The sequence below is a fragment of the Ischnura elegans genome, chromosome 5 (genome assembly GCF_921293095.1).
Source record: "Ischnura elegans chromosome 5, ioIscEleg1.1, whole genome shotgun sequence".
In the NCBI taxonomy this organism is placed as follows: Eukaryota; Metazoa; Arthropoda; class Insecta; order Odonata; family Coenagrionidae; genus Ischnura; species Ischnura elegans.
Window position 1 is genome coordinate 72,302,177 of NC_060250.1, and position 17,578 is coordinate 72,319,754.

The 17,578-nt window shown below is 38.8% G+C and overlaps 1 protein-coding gene across 2 annotated transcripts in view; it reads right to left on the reverse strand.

Moving 5' to 3' along the window:
• LOC124159048 overlaps positions 1-10,974 on the reverse strand; it is a 171,825-nt gene extending 160,851 nt beyond the window's left edge. The window contains exon 1 of one of the 2 annotated variants that reach the window (XM_046534546.1): positions 9,217-10,974. In XM_046534546.1, coding sequence (XP_046390502.1) covers positions 9,217-9,361 — 145 coding nt within the window. In that variant the 5' untranslated portion in view covers positions 9,362-10,974. The remainder of the gene's footprint in view (positions 1-9,216) is intronic. The other variant, XM_046534547.1, reaches the window with a different exon arrangement.
• Positions 10,975-17,578: the final 6,604 nt, after the last annotated feature.

Consider the following 17,578-nt stretch of genomic DNA (forward strand, 5'->3'; position numbering starts at 1 on the left):
AGATCGAGTATTAGGTTATTGTGCGGAAAAATAAGCTACATTTGAGGAAATTATAATCATTTGTTAATGTTGTAAGGCGTTAAAACACAATGGTGTATGTACTGGATTATGTTGTGCTGGTGGAAAAGTAAAATTGCCGCAATTAGTGCCACCTCAAGATTCATTTACGCTTATTAGTTTCTGAATAGGAGACTTAACATATTTTGGCCAACATGCAAAAATATAATTGTTGTTTTCAAACGAATTCGTCATCTTTGATTAACTTTTTACACTCCGCAAAAAATGAAAAAAATACGGTTTATCGGGAAGCTATAAATTAATGAACTGTGTGTATTGTAACTGTGCTGAATTTAATGTAGATGAAAATATTATATTTATTTGATTTGTATAGAAATTTATTTAGTAACCGAATTTAATAGCGATTAGTCGACAACGGTACTGACCAAACAAAATAGTAGGTAGATACTTGTTTGTTGAGATAATTATCTGCAACAATGATTCGATAATCCGTGACATGATTGAAAGACGGGACATCATATGTTTGGACATTCACAAATATTTTGTAGCCAAAAATAGCTAAACCGGTTGAGCCGCTTTAGTTTTGTCAAGAAGATCAAACTGTAATTGAATTAGGTATTTGTTGATTGATGCGAAGGTGACAATAAGTTAACCGGGACATATAGTTTATATATGATTATGCAGGTCAATTATACACCGCATTGACATAAAATCGCTACCGTCAAGACGAGAATGGTACGAGCATTCACCATGCATATGTCGGACGTACTTAGCAAATATGTTGTAATCAGGAAGAACTTGCGACTTACATTAAATGGTCACAAAAGTTGATCCGTCTACCTCCACGTAACGATGCATGGTCCGCAGTGCAGGCTGAAAATAATATTGAAGGTGCAATATTCGAGAGCATATCTGAGGTACTTTCGAACAATTATCGCCCGGATTTCTTAACATATTCATGAGTGTTTCTGATTTACAAGCCGCAACTTCCATGGTCCTCTTAACATCAAATTATTTTACCAACCCTCCCACTCCTCGGCTGGGTAGTGAAAAATTTAAGACCTACGGCATTTGGAAAAAAACAGCGACCAATTATTTTGTCCAATTCTGAAACATCGGCCCCAACCTGAGCAAGTAAGTCCTCCAAAATTCCTTTGAGATTCAAAACGATAATTTCTTCCAACTACTTGGATAAAAAACTTGTATTTATACGTTTTTTTAGCTGTATTAACTTCCTTCGGAGCAAAATATCGAAGTTAGGTTCCATACCCTAAAGATAAGTCTCTAAATTTTACTATCGTTGGTACTTTTTTTTAGGCACTTCGAGAACGAATTTCAACACGACACGAAGTTATATAGTTCTACGCAAATCATCGCTAAGAAAGATCCTGTGAGTTCTAAAAACTCTTGGTCAATTTGCGCACCATTTGTAGGCTTGTATGTAAAACTGTTATTTCTTTAATTTGATATATGAGGGGTCAAGAAGCCAAGGGGTACAAGTGATTTTTTCTTAACAGTGTTAGGTACAGTTAATTGTTAAAATAATTATGCAATAACTTGGTTGCCAAGGGATACTAGGGGGCTCTGTTCTGTACTGACATCGAGTGGAATATAAAATACATTACTAAATATCTAATTGACCTCGTTTGTTTTTTTTACCTGATTTCTGCACCTAATTCTGTTTAGAAAACAGAAATCTCTTGTACTCCTTGGCTTCTCACCCACTCACATGGTTTATAGCTGTAAGATAGGTTTAATAAATATTAGAATGCATTAAAACCACGCTATTTATTTTGAATCGGCCTTTCTTTAATAACAAGCGTAATTTTAAATGAGTAATCGGCGACCGAATGAGACCGTTCTTGCCGGAGTTATGCGTCCTCTTTGTTATAGTATGCGTTATTATTCCATGAATGCGATATTCAGCTGTTGCCGGGTGCATTTCCTGATGCATTTATTACGTACGCGATGTTTCTTTTGCTTTATGATATTAAAAGGTTCAGTTCTTGTTTTGTATAGAAACGACACGGTTGATTGATTCTATAATTGTATCACATCATACGCCGCCATATTACTTTCTTTAGTGAGAGTAATAAAGAGTGAAGTACACTAAAGCGATGCTGATACCACTAAAAGAAGCGCTAAATCCCTCGACCACCCCAACGAACGCAGTCTATAGCAACTGACGAGAGATTGGAATGCTGGGCTATCTGGGCGATGCACAAACAAGTATGCATACGCATGAGAAATCTTTCATGATTTCTCTCCCTCGCTCCACCCGTCAACCATCAAAATATGGATGACCGGGACGAGGGGATAGGGAGGAGGGGTAATCGAATCCCGCGCGGAATAACTGATAATATTTCGGGCGGGTGAATTTTAATATGCACTGAGACACACGATTCCGTCCGGGTGAGTACAAAAATGAGAATACAGCCGAATATTTTATGCGGATTTTTTAAAATCCAAACCACACATTTTATCTTTCTCTCCCGTTAGCAAAACTAAATATCCCGGCCTACCTACCGCCTCTTTCCCTCGAATGATACCCAGGTTTCTCTCCACCTAATGCCCTCCTTATCTCTAAAATTGAAAGTTTTATAGTTGAATATTAAGTTTTTCAATTCCATTTTAAGGTGGATTCTCATTAATGGCTTAAAAATCGGCTCATGATTTCATCCACAAGATTAACGAGATCCCAATATTACCATACGCGATCAGTCCTATTTTGTCTTTTTTGGGCGTCGTATTATCAGTTTAAAATCTATAATATCATCTTGAGATATTCAGAATACATAGAAAAGGCCTTTTTCAATGCAGAAAAGTTTTCTCGGGTTTCGCACCGGGTCACGTCCTCCATATCTCCTTCCGACGTTTTAATGAACAACTCGCCCATCTTCATCAGGGATACAGGAATCCAATGCCATTTCCTCCAAGTCTCAGGGTATACATACAAAAATCCGTGGGTGAGAGCGGTATCAGCGTCTCCCGATTGGCTGCCAGTCTCTTCGGATTTTTAAGAGTTGGTCCCATACATGGCTTTAGCTGTAACCTTTTTCAATACTTGCCCGTGGATATAATTATTTAGCATCTGAGTGTAAAAATTTGTAAAATAATCTCTAAACCCTCGATTGGCTACCCCTGGTCCCTCAGAGCGGCAATTCAATCTCCATGACGTTTCAGAGGAAGGATAATATGCTGCAGTCCATAATACTCAGTAGCTTCCTAAGTCAAAATATTCCGCTGTATGAGATTAAATTTCAATTCGCTGAAGCAACTTTTGGTCCAACAGGTGAAGCCTCATCACTCGCGTCTTTAATCTAGCACATAAATGCTGAAAGTACCGATGAATGAATCTGATATTTAATGAAAATGAGACGTGTTTTTGCCCCTTCAGAACCTTAATATCTATTTAACGAGTCACTGAAATTAATGGCATATTCAAGACGTGTCTTGAGACCATATAGTTTTGGCCTACAATAAATAAAATATAAACACAGTTACTTCCGTAATAAAAATGAGTCGCAAATTTTCTTTTAAACTTTTAATTGGACAATTTTTGACATCATTGCGCTTTTATTCAACAAACGAAATTGTACTTCCATTGGTAAATATAACGTTAATATAAGAGGTCTGATTTAAGGTGAATATAATGGTTAGAAAGGTAAATAGAACCGTTTAAGTCAACGGTCAAGTAAAACTTAAATATAAACGCATTCTCCACACTGGTCCATCAGACCAATGTCAACACTCTTAATCCGCAATCGTATACGTCACGATTGTGGTGTTCATTCCGAGGGGGTGGGCCTACGGACTGGTCAACATGGGGAAAATTTTCTCATTTCCTCCCTCGCTCTCTTTCCATCTTTTTCGAGGCGGTGGTGGCCACCTTTCCGGCGTTTGACCTTGTCCTTTCCAACTGCCGGAGCGCCTTTCGCGGTGGGGGATGGTCAAAGCGGAAATTTCCTCGCTGTCCGAAGGAGTGTGTAGAGTGAGGGGGTTGACTTTGCCATTAGGAACGCGGGCGTGAGAGAGAACCTTTGTGTCGCGCACTTACACGATGAGCTGCTTTCGAAGGGTGCTCTGAGGTGACGACATTCAATCAAGACGGAGGTGGAAAAGGGGGTGGGATAACGGTGGAATTCGGATGAGCGCGAAGTCTCGACTCCATGAGCGCAATCTCCAACGTCGGATTCCGAAATTATTTTGAATAGTTCTTTTGACTTAATCAGTTAACATCACACAGACCGGGGCACTAGTAGGACCATAAGTAGAAATTATGAATAAAAATATTTCTTCCTTTATGTTGAAATTGATGGATAACTTCATTTAAAATAGCCATTTTATTTATTTATCAATAAAAATGAGTATTTTTTGTAAATAATTTTATTATTAACATTTTAAAATGCAGCGGTCAAGTCGCTCCTGCTTTCCCTCCCACACGCCACACGGTAAGGCAGATGTGCCGTTCAAAAAGTAATAAGGAATTGTAAATGCATAAATGCACTAATTAACATATTAAAACGGCCAGACGAAATATAGTGACGTGATTTACTGAATTAAACACACGTGACAATTACAAATGAAATAGAAACGCTTAAGTAGTCATTTTGACGGGTGTAGGTCTTTTATGGTAGACAGGTGGTATATTTCCATTTTTAAAGAAAAATCATATAAACAGAATACGTACCAAAAAAAGATTAAAAAAAACCAGAAAAAATTAGGCATTTGGAAAAAAATTAACTCTAGTGTTAAAAATTTCTAACCGAGAAATTATTTGAAGAAACTAAAATTAAAAGTCCGAAGATTCAAGCATGATGGAGAGGAATTTTTCCATACTGAAAAAAATACTTTCAATTTTCCAGGGTTATAAATTTTAATACGACATAGGTTTCAATGCTACTGCATCAAGACTGCCTTGAATATGATGTAGTAACATTGAAATCAAGGTTATAATAAATTTTAAAATCGTATAAAATTGCAAGAATTTATTTCAATCGGCAATTTCAAGATTTGAAACTTGAATATGTGAATATTTTCAACTCAAAAATAATTATTTTCATGGCCATGGCCGCTGCATAGTTCACTATTTGATTCGAACATTCTTCGAACTTTCAGTTCAGATCTGCCTCATGCAGAGCTATAAAGGCACCCATTTAATTGAGTAAATTGAATAAAACGGTTCTCAACGGCATTGTGTCATCATCAGCTACACTCCCGCTGTGAGTGTACCTGATGATGATGCAGTAGTTAATCCTCGCAACATGTTCCGCAACATCTCGCCTGACACCGTGGAATCTATTCAAATTTTATGTTGCTTAGAAGCAACGCCGGGTAAATAGGGATAATTCGACGCATTCCTCCCTTTTGATTGGCCGATTTTTGCCTTCTTCGGTGACTTATTACTAGTTTATAACTTGAAGGTATCGTTCACATCAATTGCGATGAGAAAGAATTCCCTTGGACCGAGAATTGAACCCCGGATCTTAAGGCCGTTTTACACGTTACACGGAATTGCGCAATGTGACGTACGTGCGAAGGCGCAATCAAAATTGCGTCGTGTAAAGCGGTGAATTGCTAGAACACATGCGAGAATGCGTGGATGCGAGACGTCAAAATAGCCCCTGTTCTAATTTCGTTAATGGATTCGCGCAATTCCACGCCATTTTAGAAATTAATGCAGCTCTAACCTGCGCAATTCCGTGCCCCGTGTAAAACGGCCTTTATGGCTTTTCGCAGTTTCTTTGACTTTCTTTTGCTTTTCCTTCCAATTTGACAGTATGCGCAGTGGCCCAGAAATCCAAAGGTCCGTGGTTCGATTCCCGCTCCAAGGGAATTTTGAATCATGGTAATTAATTGTGAATTTCACCACCGTTAACGCGGCAGGTTTGAAATAAATCACATTAAGACATCATATTGAACCAAATTCAGCACTTGACGGTATCGACTCTTCCACGAAGCCCTGATTGTGAATCATATTATCCTGTGGAGAGTTTGCCAAGTCATTCTTGTTGTTTCAACGTGAATTATGGATTCCACATAGTTGAACCGGTTACTCTCCGTTTTTCTCAGGATATAATAATAATTTGTTTATACTCCATACTGATAAATACACAAAATGTAAGGAGATGTATATTACCTAGAAGGTGAACCTGCGTTTAGGTTACCATCATTATGTAACTATCTTCCTTGCATTGGTTTAAAGTAATGGCTGAAGGGACATGTACCTCCATTAACAAAAATAATCTTTGACTAAATATATATTATTATAGTTATCAAATTTGATTTAACAAACAATTTTTTATTTCAGAAGTAGTAAACAGTCACTTTTTACATTTATTAGAAAAATATGAAGATTTACCTCCCTTTTGTACGCGGATGATAATAAGTTGTAGATTATTTAGCATATTGAAATTTTCACAGCGTATAGAGTAGCCCTTTGTCAACATACACATGTCTATCCATTATTTAACAAATCGCTCCTGAGTAAAAACTGAGATTAAATATTCACAGATGTGGCAAATTAAGCTGGGTCTGTTATTTATACCTTGAAAATTTCAAGAAATCAGCAAAAGTTTTGAGCGAGTAATCCGCCACCATAAAAGACCGTTGTAGCAGGAGGTATGCGTCCTCTTACGAGAACGTATTCCTTGATTAGCGCTTTATAACCCAGCGTTATTTCTGGGATGATAAAAGTGGAAGATTTGTCATTTAGAGAATGTGAACATTTTCAGGACAATTGCAATAATCAATATTGGCTTTATATTTGACCATTCCATTTTGAAACACTAAATGGCCAGTAGTTCATATCTATCTTTAGTACAGTTGATAATGCTCAGTGCATACGTTTGAAAATGACCCTTCTTCAGGTTGCTCAGAAGCAACACTTGGTTAGAAATAAAATTACTTTGTTATATTCCATACTTTATTTCGAGTGATACGACCCGGGTTTCTGCATATCATGCTATCATCATATCCTGATGGTACGATGTTATGCTGAAACCCGGACCGTACCCTTTGAAATAAAGTGTGAAATATAACAAGGTAGTTTTATTTTAACATGAAACAGTTGCAAAACATAACGCCGGAGACCATGTCTTACTTGATTAGAAAGGAATAAACTATGCGATACCACGTTGAAAACTCCTGGGTATATTGAGAAAACCATTTTAAATATTTTTCTGCACCTCGATTTTGATAATTTTGCCCCGATAATTTCTCAGATGTAAACATTTGAAATTGCCATATTGGAAAGTATAGTCATAAAAGTATACACATAGAAAAGTATAGATACAAGTCTTATGTAAATACCGTAAGTATGTCATGAAGATAATAATTTAAACGGTTAAAACATCATGTAAAGTAATTAAATACGACCGGTCGTATGGGAGAGATTCGTCTTCAAAGTATTTTGAGGAAAACATGTTTTACACAATCAAACATGCCTTAGATTAGATCACTTCATGAAGATAATAACTCATTCCAATGGAAATGCAAGTTTTGTCATGAAATGATTGAAACTACAGTAAATGTAATGATATGAAACTGATGCAGTAATTGATTTTATTCCATCAAAATCAAATGTAGAGGAAGCTTAAAAAATAAAAAGATATAAATTTCAATTATGCGTTATTTAGACTTTACTTTCATTTAACTAATGTGTGTACACTGGACTAGCGGCCATTATAATCCCTTCTTTTTGAAATATCTTTGATTAAAAACTTCATTGAATTAACTGATCGACTAATTGTAGTGTTTTGTAGTACGCTGATAGCCGAACTAAAAGGCAAGTATGAGCCACTGTCAGGATTTATGACCGTAAAAAATGCGAAATGGCAGTCCGCTTAACAAATGTTAGAGAGCAAAAATGAATTGACTTTTTTAACGCATTACCTAAAAAAGGATTTCATTGGATTATTAAAGTTCATAACTTACTTTTGTTTTCATAGAAAACAAATCTCCTTTAGAAGAGTAATGGCCAAGATAATATTCTAACAAAATATTCCAATCATCTCCACTAGGATCTATTTTTTGCCGACGATACTGGAAAAATACAGGTTTTAAACGTTTCAAAATTCGTGAGCTCGTCAACGTGAACAACAACGAAAATAAAAGTCACAAGGCCGATCAGCCAGGATATCCCCTGAAGTGGGTTGAGGTAAAAGTATGCATCAGTCCCGTATTCGTTCTGCTAGTGCCTCAAAGTACATCATTAGGCAAAGCCTGGCTAATTGTTCGATCGCCCGAACAGCTTTGAGAAGACAATAAAGCCTAGGACTCACTCCAATTCTCTTAATAAGGAGTTGAAAAAATTAAATACTCCAATGAATATCAGCGTCCATTTTAATTCGTATTGTTTTTTAAGTTTTTGAGACTCAACACTTCATAAAATTTACTCATCGACAAATGGTAGTGTTTTGTGTTTAAAAATACGTAGAATTAAAAATGGAATACGATAGTTCTGCAGAAAACAGTTGACGAAGAAGTACTCACGTAAATTGACATATTATATGGAGTCAATTAATTACGTTCAGTTATTTTCCACGTGGCATATATCCCAGATGGGAACTCTCTCTAGTAAATTGAATTGTCCTGCATTCAATTTAGTAATGAGGCTTGAGGTCACACAACGTGAACTTATAATGATCCGATTTCCTGGGTGAATGTTTACGCACAGAGCTTTGCATGAGGTGACCACTATCTCAGCCGTCGAATTGTAGGCTTCCACGAATTTGATATACAAGAGGAATGAATAAAAAATTAAAGCCAATTGTGCTTCACCAAAAACATAATAATTAGTCGCAAAAATATCTGTTCTTACACCATAGAAGTAGCATTGCTTTATAAATAAAAATAATTGTAACCCTAGTAACACAGTCTGTTGGCCCAACTTTGTTATTTGGTAGACATCGTTGGGAAACCGTTGGGGACATTTTTGGCCAACAGACTGTGTTGCTAGGGAAAGTTGATACTAAGTGGGGAACTGAAGGAAGATAACGTAAGAATATCCACCAATTACACTCTCAATTAAAAGCAATGGTCATACATTTACTGAGAGAATCAAACCTTTGATCGGTGTAACACAAAATGAAATAATAACCCTTGAACATATAACGGCATTGTTGACGATATGGAAAATGAATTGATGACTTGACATGCACTGTAGTAATTATGAGTTAAAAGATTTCGTATGCATACCAAGCGGGTCCTCCCTGTATATCTCCTCGGCCGTGGTCACGTGGGGCGCCTGCCAAACGGTAGCGAAGAGCAGCAAGAAGGCGGCCGACGGAGCGAGGCGGATCGAGAACCGCCCCCGGCATTCTCCCAAACCTTTGCGGCACATTTTCGTCCTCGAAAAGCTCTACCGAAAAACCTAATTCGCAGAAGGAAATGGGCGACTTATGTGAACCACTAGGTTTGAAACGGGTCGCCACCCGTTCCCACAGTCACAAGGGATAGAAAGAGCTTAGTATAACTCCCGAAACACTTTTCTTCCTAATTTTCGGAAGAGGGGCGCGAAACAATTATCAAGTACCTCCTAGTTTGGGGATATGTTTGGCCAAGTTTGGATTCACTTGACGTTCACAAACACACGTTTTGGGAGATGGCTTGCTTTGGGAGATGGCTTGGGTTAAGGGAAGGATTCCTCAAGCCGGGATCCCTGTATATTAGTGAATCTGAAGGGCACACAACTTCGGGGAAGATTAATTCAACAACACTACAACGTTTAACCTGAAAGTCAACCAGACGCTGTTCAGACTTCTTCTCAACCGTCTGGAACCCTGTATATTAGTGTATATGCAGGGGTAGCTGAAGTACACACAACTTCTGTGAGGTCTGATTCAACAACACTACAACGTGGAACACTGAAGTCACCGGAACGCTGTTTCGAATTCTTCTCGACCGTAGTTCAACAAGACCGGCTATTGCAACCTGGTAGGCACTGGAAAAGTCGTCACACCGCCTTCTCAACCGTCGTCCTCCACTTCTTCGGCAGAAACTCCCATGAGCTCGGCATCAGCCGTCCTCACCACCGGCGGCGCAATATCAGTTCCTCGGGGGCCACTAACCGTCACTGCCGGGCCACCACTCTCCGCCTCTCGCTAATGCCTCCACGCTCGGAACGGCCGAGGGCATAGCTCCCACTTCGAGCAGAAGACTTTGAACGCGTTCTCCACTCTTTCCAGCGACGGCTTCTCGAGTGCTAAGAAGACTTTTTGGGGGATGAAAAAATAGATGGCGCCACCGACTTGGCGCTCCTTTAGATTCCTCCCAAGAGTCCAGTATCGGAGAGAGTGGGGGTGTTGGGGATAGGAGGATGAGTAGGTTTCTCCTTTTCAGCCACTATATCCTGGGAAGAGGTTATATGAATCTTTATAGGAACATACTGAAGATCCGTAGTCAAGTGAGTACAGCGTTCGGCTGTTGATCCAAGAAGCCTTTTGACACCCCTCAGAGGTGCGAGGTGGCACGACCCTTGTCAGAATCCGCGAACTTCACCCGCCGTTTAATCCGTGGCGAGCTCTACCCCACCGGACCTAACCAACCGTAGAGTTGAATCACTCAGGGAGTGAGTGTCACGCAGTGCGCCGCTTAAAGGGCACGGTGACACGGGGAAAGGAAATATCTCCCCCCCTCCAACCACTAATAGGTATCACACGCCTGTGGCTTAGTCCAGGATGAGCTCTGCCATCACCTACCCCAACCAATCGCAGGGTTTAATCACTGATGCGAGAGAGGTTCATGCCGGGCGCAGCTCTTAAGAGCAGCGGCGTTGAATTTTCTCGAGCCTCGCGCTACTGGTAAGAATTGACTGCCGTAGTCACCGGGGAAGAAGGCCTCGCCCGCCGGCACGAAACACGACTTATCTGCGGACGCTTCGGGACTCTATCCTCTCGGGGAGAACAGACGGAGGGTTCCAACCAGCAAACACTCCGCGCCTCTATCCTCTGCCTGCTCCTCCTTCTCCTTCCTCATCGCAGTCCAAAACGTTCCCCCCTCCCCATCTGTGCTTCCTCGGCGTCTTGCCTCTCTTCCACCCCTTCCACAACTCCTTCCTCCCTTCCCATCCCATTCTATCCTTGCTCATCTTTTGCTCCGCGAGCCATCTCGCTATTCACGCGGGCATACTCACGCAGAGTGCAGGCAAGCACAGAGGAGGTGGCACATTACGCCCAGGTGTTGGCATCGAGGCGGTGGGAGGAGCATGCCTTTGACTATCCGAGGAGACAACATAGAGAAAACCCCAGTTCTTTTCCGTGTAAGCTTGATTTATGCTGTCACTTCAGGCGAATTACAATCGGTTTTCGAAGATACCCCCACGTGGCGATGAGTACATAGCGATCCTTTTATTCCCAATTCGTGAAATTTGGTTTTAGAAATCGCGAGGAATGACTTTTTGGAAAGTAATGGCGGCGGGCAGGCCCGCCGGGACACCGGGACGTATCCCGGTGAGCCATCCAGCCTGGAAATCTTTGGCGCCGTCCTGTTCCGAAACTGACAAAGGGTCTAGACGGTAAAGATGGTGAAATGTGCCCCCCCCGATATTTTGAAAAATAAAAAATATACACTTAAAGTGCATTCAAAATTATGTGTTTTCCCAAAATGTTAGGCCTCAGCAATGGAAAATAACCCCAGAAAAAATTGAAACACGATTTTTAGTTTTTTAACCGTATCTCCAGTTTTTACTTTTGTAAAATCGTTTTCTTGATTTTAAACTGTGTATACTATTATGGTCTATTATCCTGATTTTTTTCAAAATTTACAAAAATAAAAACTGGAGATGCGGTTAAAAAACTAAAAATCGTTTCAATTTTTTCTGGGGTTATTTTCCATTGTTGAGGCCTGAAACTTTGAGAAAACACATAATTTTGGATGCACTTTAAGTGTATATTTTTTATTTTTCAAAATGTCTGGGGGCAATTTTCACCATCTTAACCGGCTAGACCCTTTTACAGCCAGAATACCAACATTGAGAAGCTAACTTGATTTCAATGATGTCTCATTCAGCAGCACAGTAAACACCGGCTTGAGGAAACAAAATAATTTGAATTTGAATGAAGATAATTCAATCTGTTTAGAATAAATTAAATTTTATGAGAGTAAGGATTAAAATGTCAAAATTTGTTTATTATATTTCACACCCCCCAGAACCTCCGGTGGTCCTCCCCCTGCATAGTGCTGGCGCCCTCTGGATATGGTCATCCACCGCCCTTAGAAGGGGTGCAGCATGGGCGGGGTAAAGTCCTCGCCTGCCAAACAAGAGGTCGTGGGTTCGAGCCCCACCTGGGTGGGTTGCCCCTACCTATGGCATGGTTATTTGTCCTAGCGTAAATGTTATCTTGTTGAAAACCCAAAGGCCAATGTGACATGTTATGGGTGATATGGGAAAAAATAATGAGCTTGACGGAATACATCTTTACAAATACATATTTCGGTTAACAACCCTAATTATTGCTTATTTTACCGTGGCGAGTGGCGACTCTTGCAAGCCCATGTAAATGCTAACAATTTTGGGTGATAACGGACACTTTTCGGGCCCGACTGGGAACTCCTCTGTTGCAGCAGTCATATATTTGCCCATGAGGAACGCAGAGTGAATCTGAGCTAAGTATGTGATGAATAAAGAAGTGCCTGAACGGGGATACGCTACCATAGCGGAAAGTCTATCCCTCGAAAAGTAGGTAATAGCAGCGATTGGCCCTCTATTTTTGCGTTAAAGCTCTACGCTAAACTCCATTCAAACTATGCAACTAAATTTTCGAGTATACTACTAAATGTCGGGGTTTTTCCATAATGCTGGGGAAACATCAATGAAAAATTGCAAATATCTATCCTACATTTTTAATACTGGGTCTTTATTCATAATTGCAGCAAAGCATATTTTATATATTCTATGACAAAGATTATTAGTAGATATCACTTAAAATATTCTTTTTTACGGTCGAAGCAACAAATATATGCCGAAAAATGGAGGGAAAACGTTAGGTTTTTAAGGTTTTTCTCCTCGACTGTATCATTAAAATAAGTAATGTTTCGTAACGACAGCACAACTTCTTTCTTTCCTTCCTTCCTTGAAAGAAAAAAAAATAAGTTCACCTAGGCCAATCTGAAGAAACTAAATTCGAAATTATGAAGGTCAACCTTGATGCTTTTCACTTAGGTAATGAACCCCATTAAGAGGTATCATGCCAACTCAAACGTTCGTATTAGGCCTTTATCCTAAGGAGTTAACTTATTAAAACTTGAACAATTATGCTGAAAATTTCTCGGCATCGAGGGTACATATTTGCCAAAAATTCCCTGTCTCAAATACAAACAATTCACATGCTAGAAAACATTCAATTAAAAGTTTAAAATTTTAAATTACAGAGAAATTTTTAAAAGGGTTCACTATATGAACCAAATATTTTCAATATCACCAAAAAATGACCAGGCGAGCCGGAGAGAAGCATTCTTTCCAGCAATTACAGAATTGGAAAAGCCATTTTGAATGAGAGCGTCAATGTAGAGCGTCCTTAAAATCCATCACACAATAGTTCCCAGGCTTAAAAAGTAAGGGATAACTGCATTTAATCTGGTTGGGGTTAACACGTTCTTATGTGGATGGCCCTTCCTGTCGGAAGGTGTTCCACAAGGTAGAAATGGAATCATGTACGTACCTAATCGTGGCGCACTCATTCAGACGTCCAGCAGGACAGTACGGATTTCACATTTAAAGAATAACATCCTTTGTACAAAGGCATTTTCAGTAACTCATCACTGCATAGTTCTTAGACTCAAAAAAGTTAATTTGGCCTTACAAACTTCAAATTTTCGAGTAATGGCCCAAGCAGGCGAACATTTTATGCCCGTGGATTGTATTTTAAATTCACCTAAATTATTCCTTCACATTTAGTTTAATACACGTGTCATATATCATCTAGATTACCCTATTATTTTCTCATGCTGCCTCTGTCAAGAGGGATATCACGCTCTTTTATCGCGTTTTATTGCATCAAAGAACACCATTATAGCCCTTGGCAGCGCTCCACGCTCAATTTTTTCCTATGGCATTGTTCCCTATCAGACGTCAGAACTAACGCAACAAAAGAGAGCGTTGCGCAGTTGGTGATAATGTGCGTCGAAAGCGCCTTCAATGAATAAGTTTAATTGGTTCAATAGTTCAATGGCCTCTTTCTCTCATACCCGAAGTCACAAGTAATGAAAACAATTCGGTGAATAGAAGGGAGTATCACGGCGAAGAAAAATCTTCGCAATACAGAAATTCTCTCGTAAGATAACAAAAAATACGAAAGTAACCCCCCGATTTTCGTGAGTTGGTGACGTCAATAGAGTTTATTCCAATTAACTCCGTCACGTAGAACCTTTCAATATGGAAAGGAATCGCTATCAAGATTGTGAATTACGCGAAGCCCATGCAAAAGGCCGACAATTAACTGAGAAGCCTTTGTTCGCTCGACATGAGTTAGTGACGTCATCTACTTATCTGCGAAAGGATTAAGGCCGTTGCTCGAGAAGGAGGCTACGGATCGAAGAAACGAACAATGTGAATCTATTTCTTTCTCAATCGCTATTAAAATTTACTATGAAGGAAAATAAGCCCAATCTTGAGGTTTTTAGTTTCGTTTTTAGCGTCGACTCTCGTGCTCATGGAGGTCCTGGGAGGAACAAAAAAGATATTTGAACAATTTTTGCCAAAATAAGTGTGCACTATTCTTATAAATTCCCAGATGATTGGACACTACTACGTCCTAAACTTAAGTTTACCATCTACAAAGTATTTTAACTTGCTGCAAAAGAGCATCGAAAGTCGATTGAATGACTTTGATGATGAAATATATTTCGCAACTCTATTAAATAAAATTTAGGGGAAGGTAAAACATCCATTTCCTCGAAGACATTTTAAAAGTTATTCTCAGCCTACAATCTTGGGGCACTTGGCCTTTAACGGCTCATTGCTTTTCGGCCTTAAAGTCACATGCTAAGCAAGCTAATAGTTATTTTCGGACTTAATGTTAAGAAGGTTAAACCGAAAATCAAAATTAATTTTGTCATGAATACTTATAAAAACCTATACTTATAAAGTATCCTCTTTTAAAAATACTCCATCGACTGTCATTCTGGAAACTTAGTTCTTTTCTGGCCCTTTATGGTTTCACTTTGGTTCCCTGTGCAATGGGTTCTGGTAAATGCATGGGCCCAAGGTCGAACGGTCTTCCTATTAGTGACACAAATATATCACTGGATAAATTGCATTATAAAAAGCATAAATTTTACTTTTAATCTCAAATGAATCAGACGTAAAATGAAACAGAGTCGATGAAAAGTTGGGAAAAAGTATTTTTTAGGAGTTTAATAGCAACATTAGAGCCTTCTGTATTCTTAAACAACCATAACCAGAGGTGAGGACTTTGGCTTTGCCAATTGTTTTTTTAAGTGGTCTCAGAATGACTTAGACTCAGATGCTTACACCTCCACTTCGGTTATGACACGACACAGAAAATTATCTCTCAATTAGCTTTCCATATCATTATCATCATCATCATTGGTCAACCATACTAAGATTGGTATTGCGCAGCTCTCCACTCAATTCTCCCATCAGCTTATCTTTTCACATCTACGTATTTCTACTCTTTCACATCCTACTTTACCTGTTCCATACATTTTGTTCGAGGTCTTCCTTTTCCGTTCTTGCCATCTACTTGTCCCTCGACGATTGTCTTCATCAGGCCATCATGTCTCAAGATGTGGCCTATAAGGTTGTTCCGTCCCCTTGCTAAGGTTTTCGTGTGGCTTATCTTCTCTCCTACTGTTATTTGGACCTCCTCATTACTAACTCGGTCGATCTATTTGATCCTCATCATTATCATGTAGCACCACGTTTCGAAGGCCTCTATCCTTGCTTTCTCCATTGCTATCATTGTCCATGCCTCACTTCCAGATAGGAGCATACATTGCTAAGAAATTTATACCGCGCGGAGAACTTGGAAATTTCACGTAGGTTTACCACTTTCCATCCCACTAAAACTTATCAAACCGATAGCTCTATATGATCCCCGCACTGAAAATAACAAACCACCATCGAAAATGCGGTATACAAAACAAATATTGTTAGGAAACATGTTTTTTTTTTCCTCCAAGCGTGCTACAATTACTCAAAACGCAGGCGGGAGTATCGAAAACTTTGACATAGTAGGAAAAAAAACCTTTAAAAAATTCCACGCAGAAAAATTCTGTAGGCTGATTATATTACTGAGTTTGCAGCCAATGAAAATAGTACCGATAGAAACTAACTTTAGACTAGTACAATCATTTGTCTATGCCCCTAGATACACAAAAGGGAAAACATGAAATTGATAGAAATTTTTGAGGCTAGCGAGTTGAATGAAATTATAAAGTTAGATTATTGAATGGTATTTTTACGTTTGCTGTTGATGGACATGCATGTTAAAGCAAGTGTGGAGGTCGAGATAAATATGTAAGTAGGTATATTATTATAATGAAACTGGAACAATGGCATAATCATCAATTTTCAATAATGCAAAGGATATTTGACGCAGCTCGCTTCTAAATTCTTCAATCATCTAACATGCTAAAACTTGAATTATTCTTCCGTTTAGAATACTTAACTATATTTCCATGCAACTCATCCGAGGAGTTTATTTAGATATCTTCCCTTCCACTTGTATTGTAACGACGGCCTTCGACAATACATCATGCATTGCGATGCAGAAATAATGGAAAAGGTGTGTAAATAAAAGTGATACACTCGGCCATCTCGGTAATCTACGGAAATCAACGACCCTAGCGAAAAATGCATATTATGATATTACATGAAGTTCTGTGCATTACAAAGGAACGCAATAAAATCGGAATGAGAAAATTTTCGCTGTGTCGAATAATTATCTTGGGCCTTTCCTTATAGAATAGCCCCGGAACTGAGAGGCAGTTACCATGAAAACCTAACGATCGGTGACGCAATAAACAGTCCCGTCATTTTTATTAGCGTCTACTAAAAATTGTATAGTTTTAAATTGTAAAGGAGTCAGACTTTGATCACAGACTCAGGTAGATGACCATACAATGTCAATTAATAGATTTTTCTGACTGGCAAAACAAATGACAACCATTTCGTGTAGCCAACAATTTGTTGCGCAATTCTCGGGCCGGATTAATTTTTTCACACGACTTTGGCATGAACCGGTTACGATGGAGAAGCATCAAGGATTCAAACAAATTATTTTTAATTCAGATAATTTACTGGCCTTTAACGTTGATTAGAGTCTTGCGGTGTAGGTCGTTAAAAACTAAACTCAAAATTTTTGAACAACATTTAGGTAAATTTCTATATCATGTCCAAGTCTTTTTTTGCAATGAATATGATTTGTTTATAATAACAAAATAAACAAATCATATACATTGCAAAAACCTTGATAAATGTATATATGCGGAAACGATGGCCTAAAACTTTGAATTCAATTATTTTCCACCTAAACTTCAAGACACTAATCAATGTTAAAAATTGAGGTCAAGATAAAAGAAAAAATACTCAATTTAC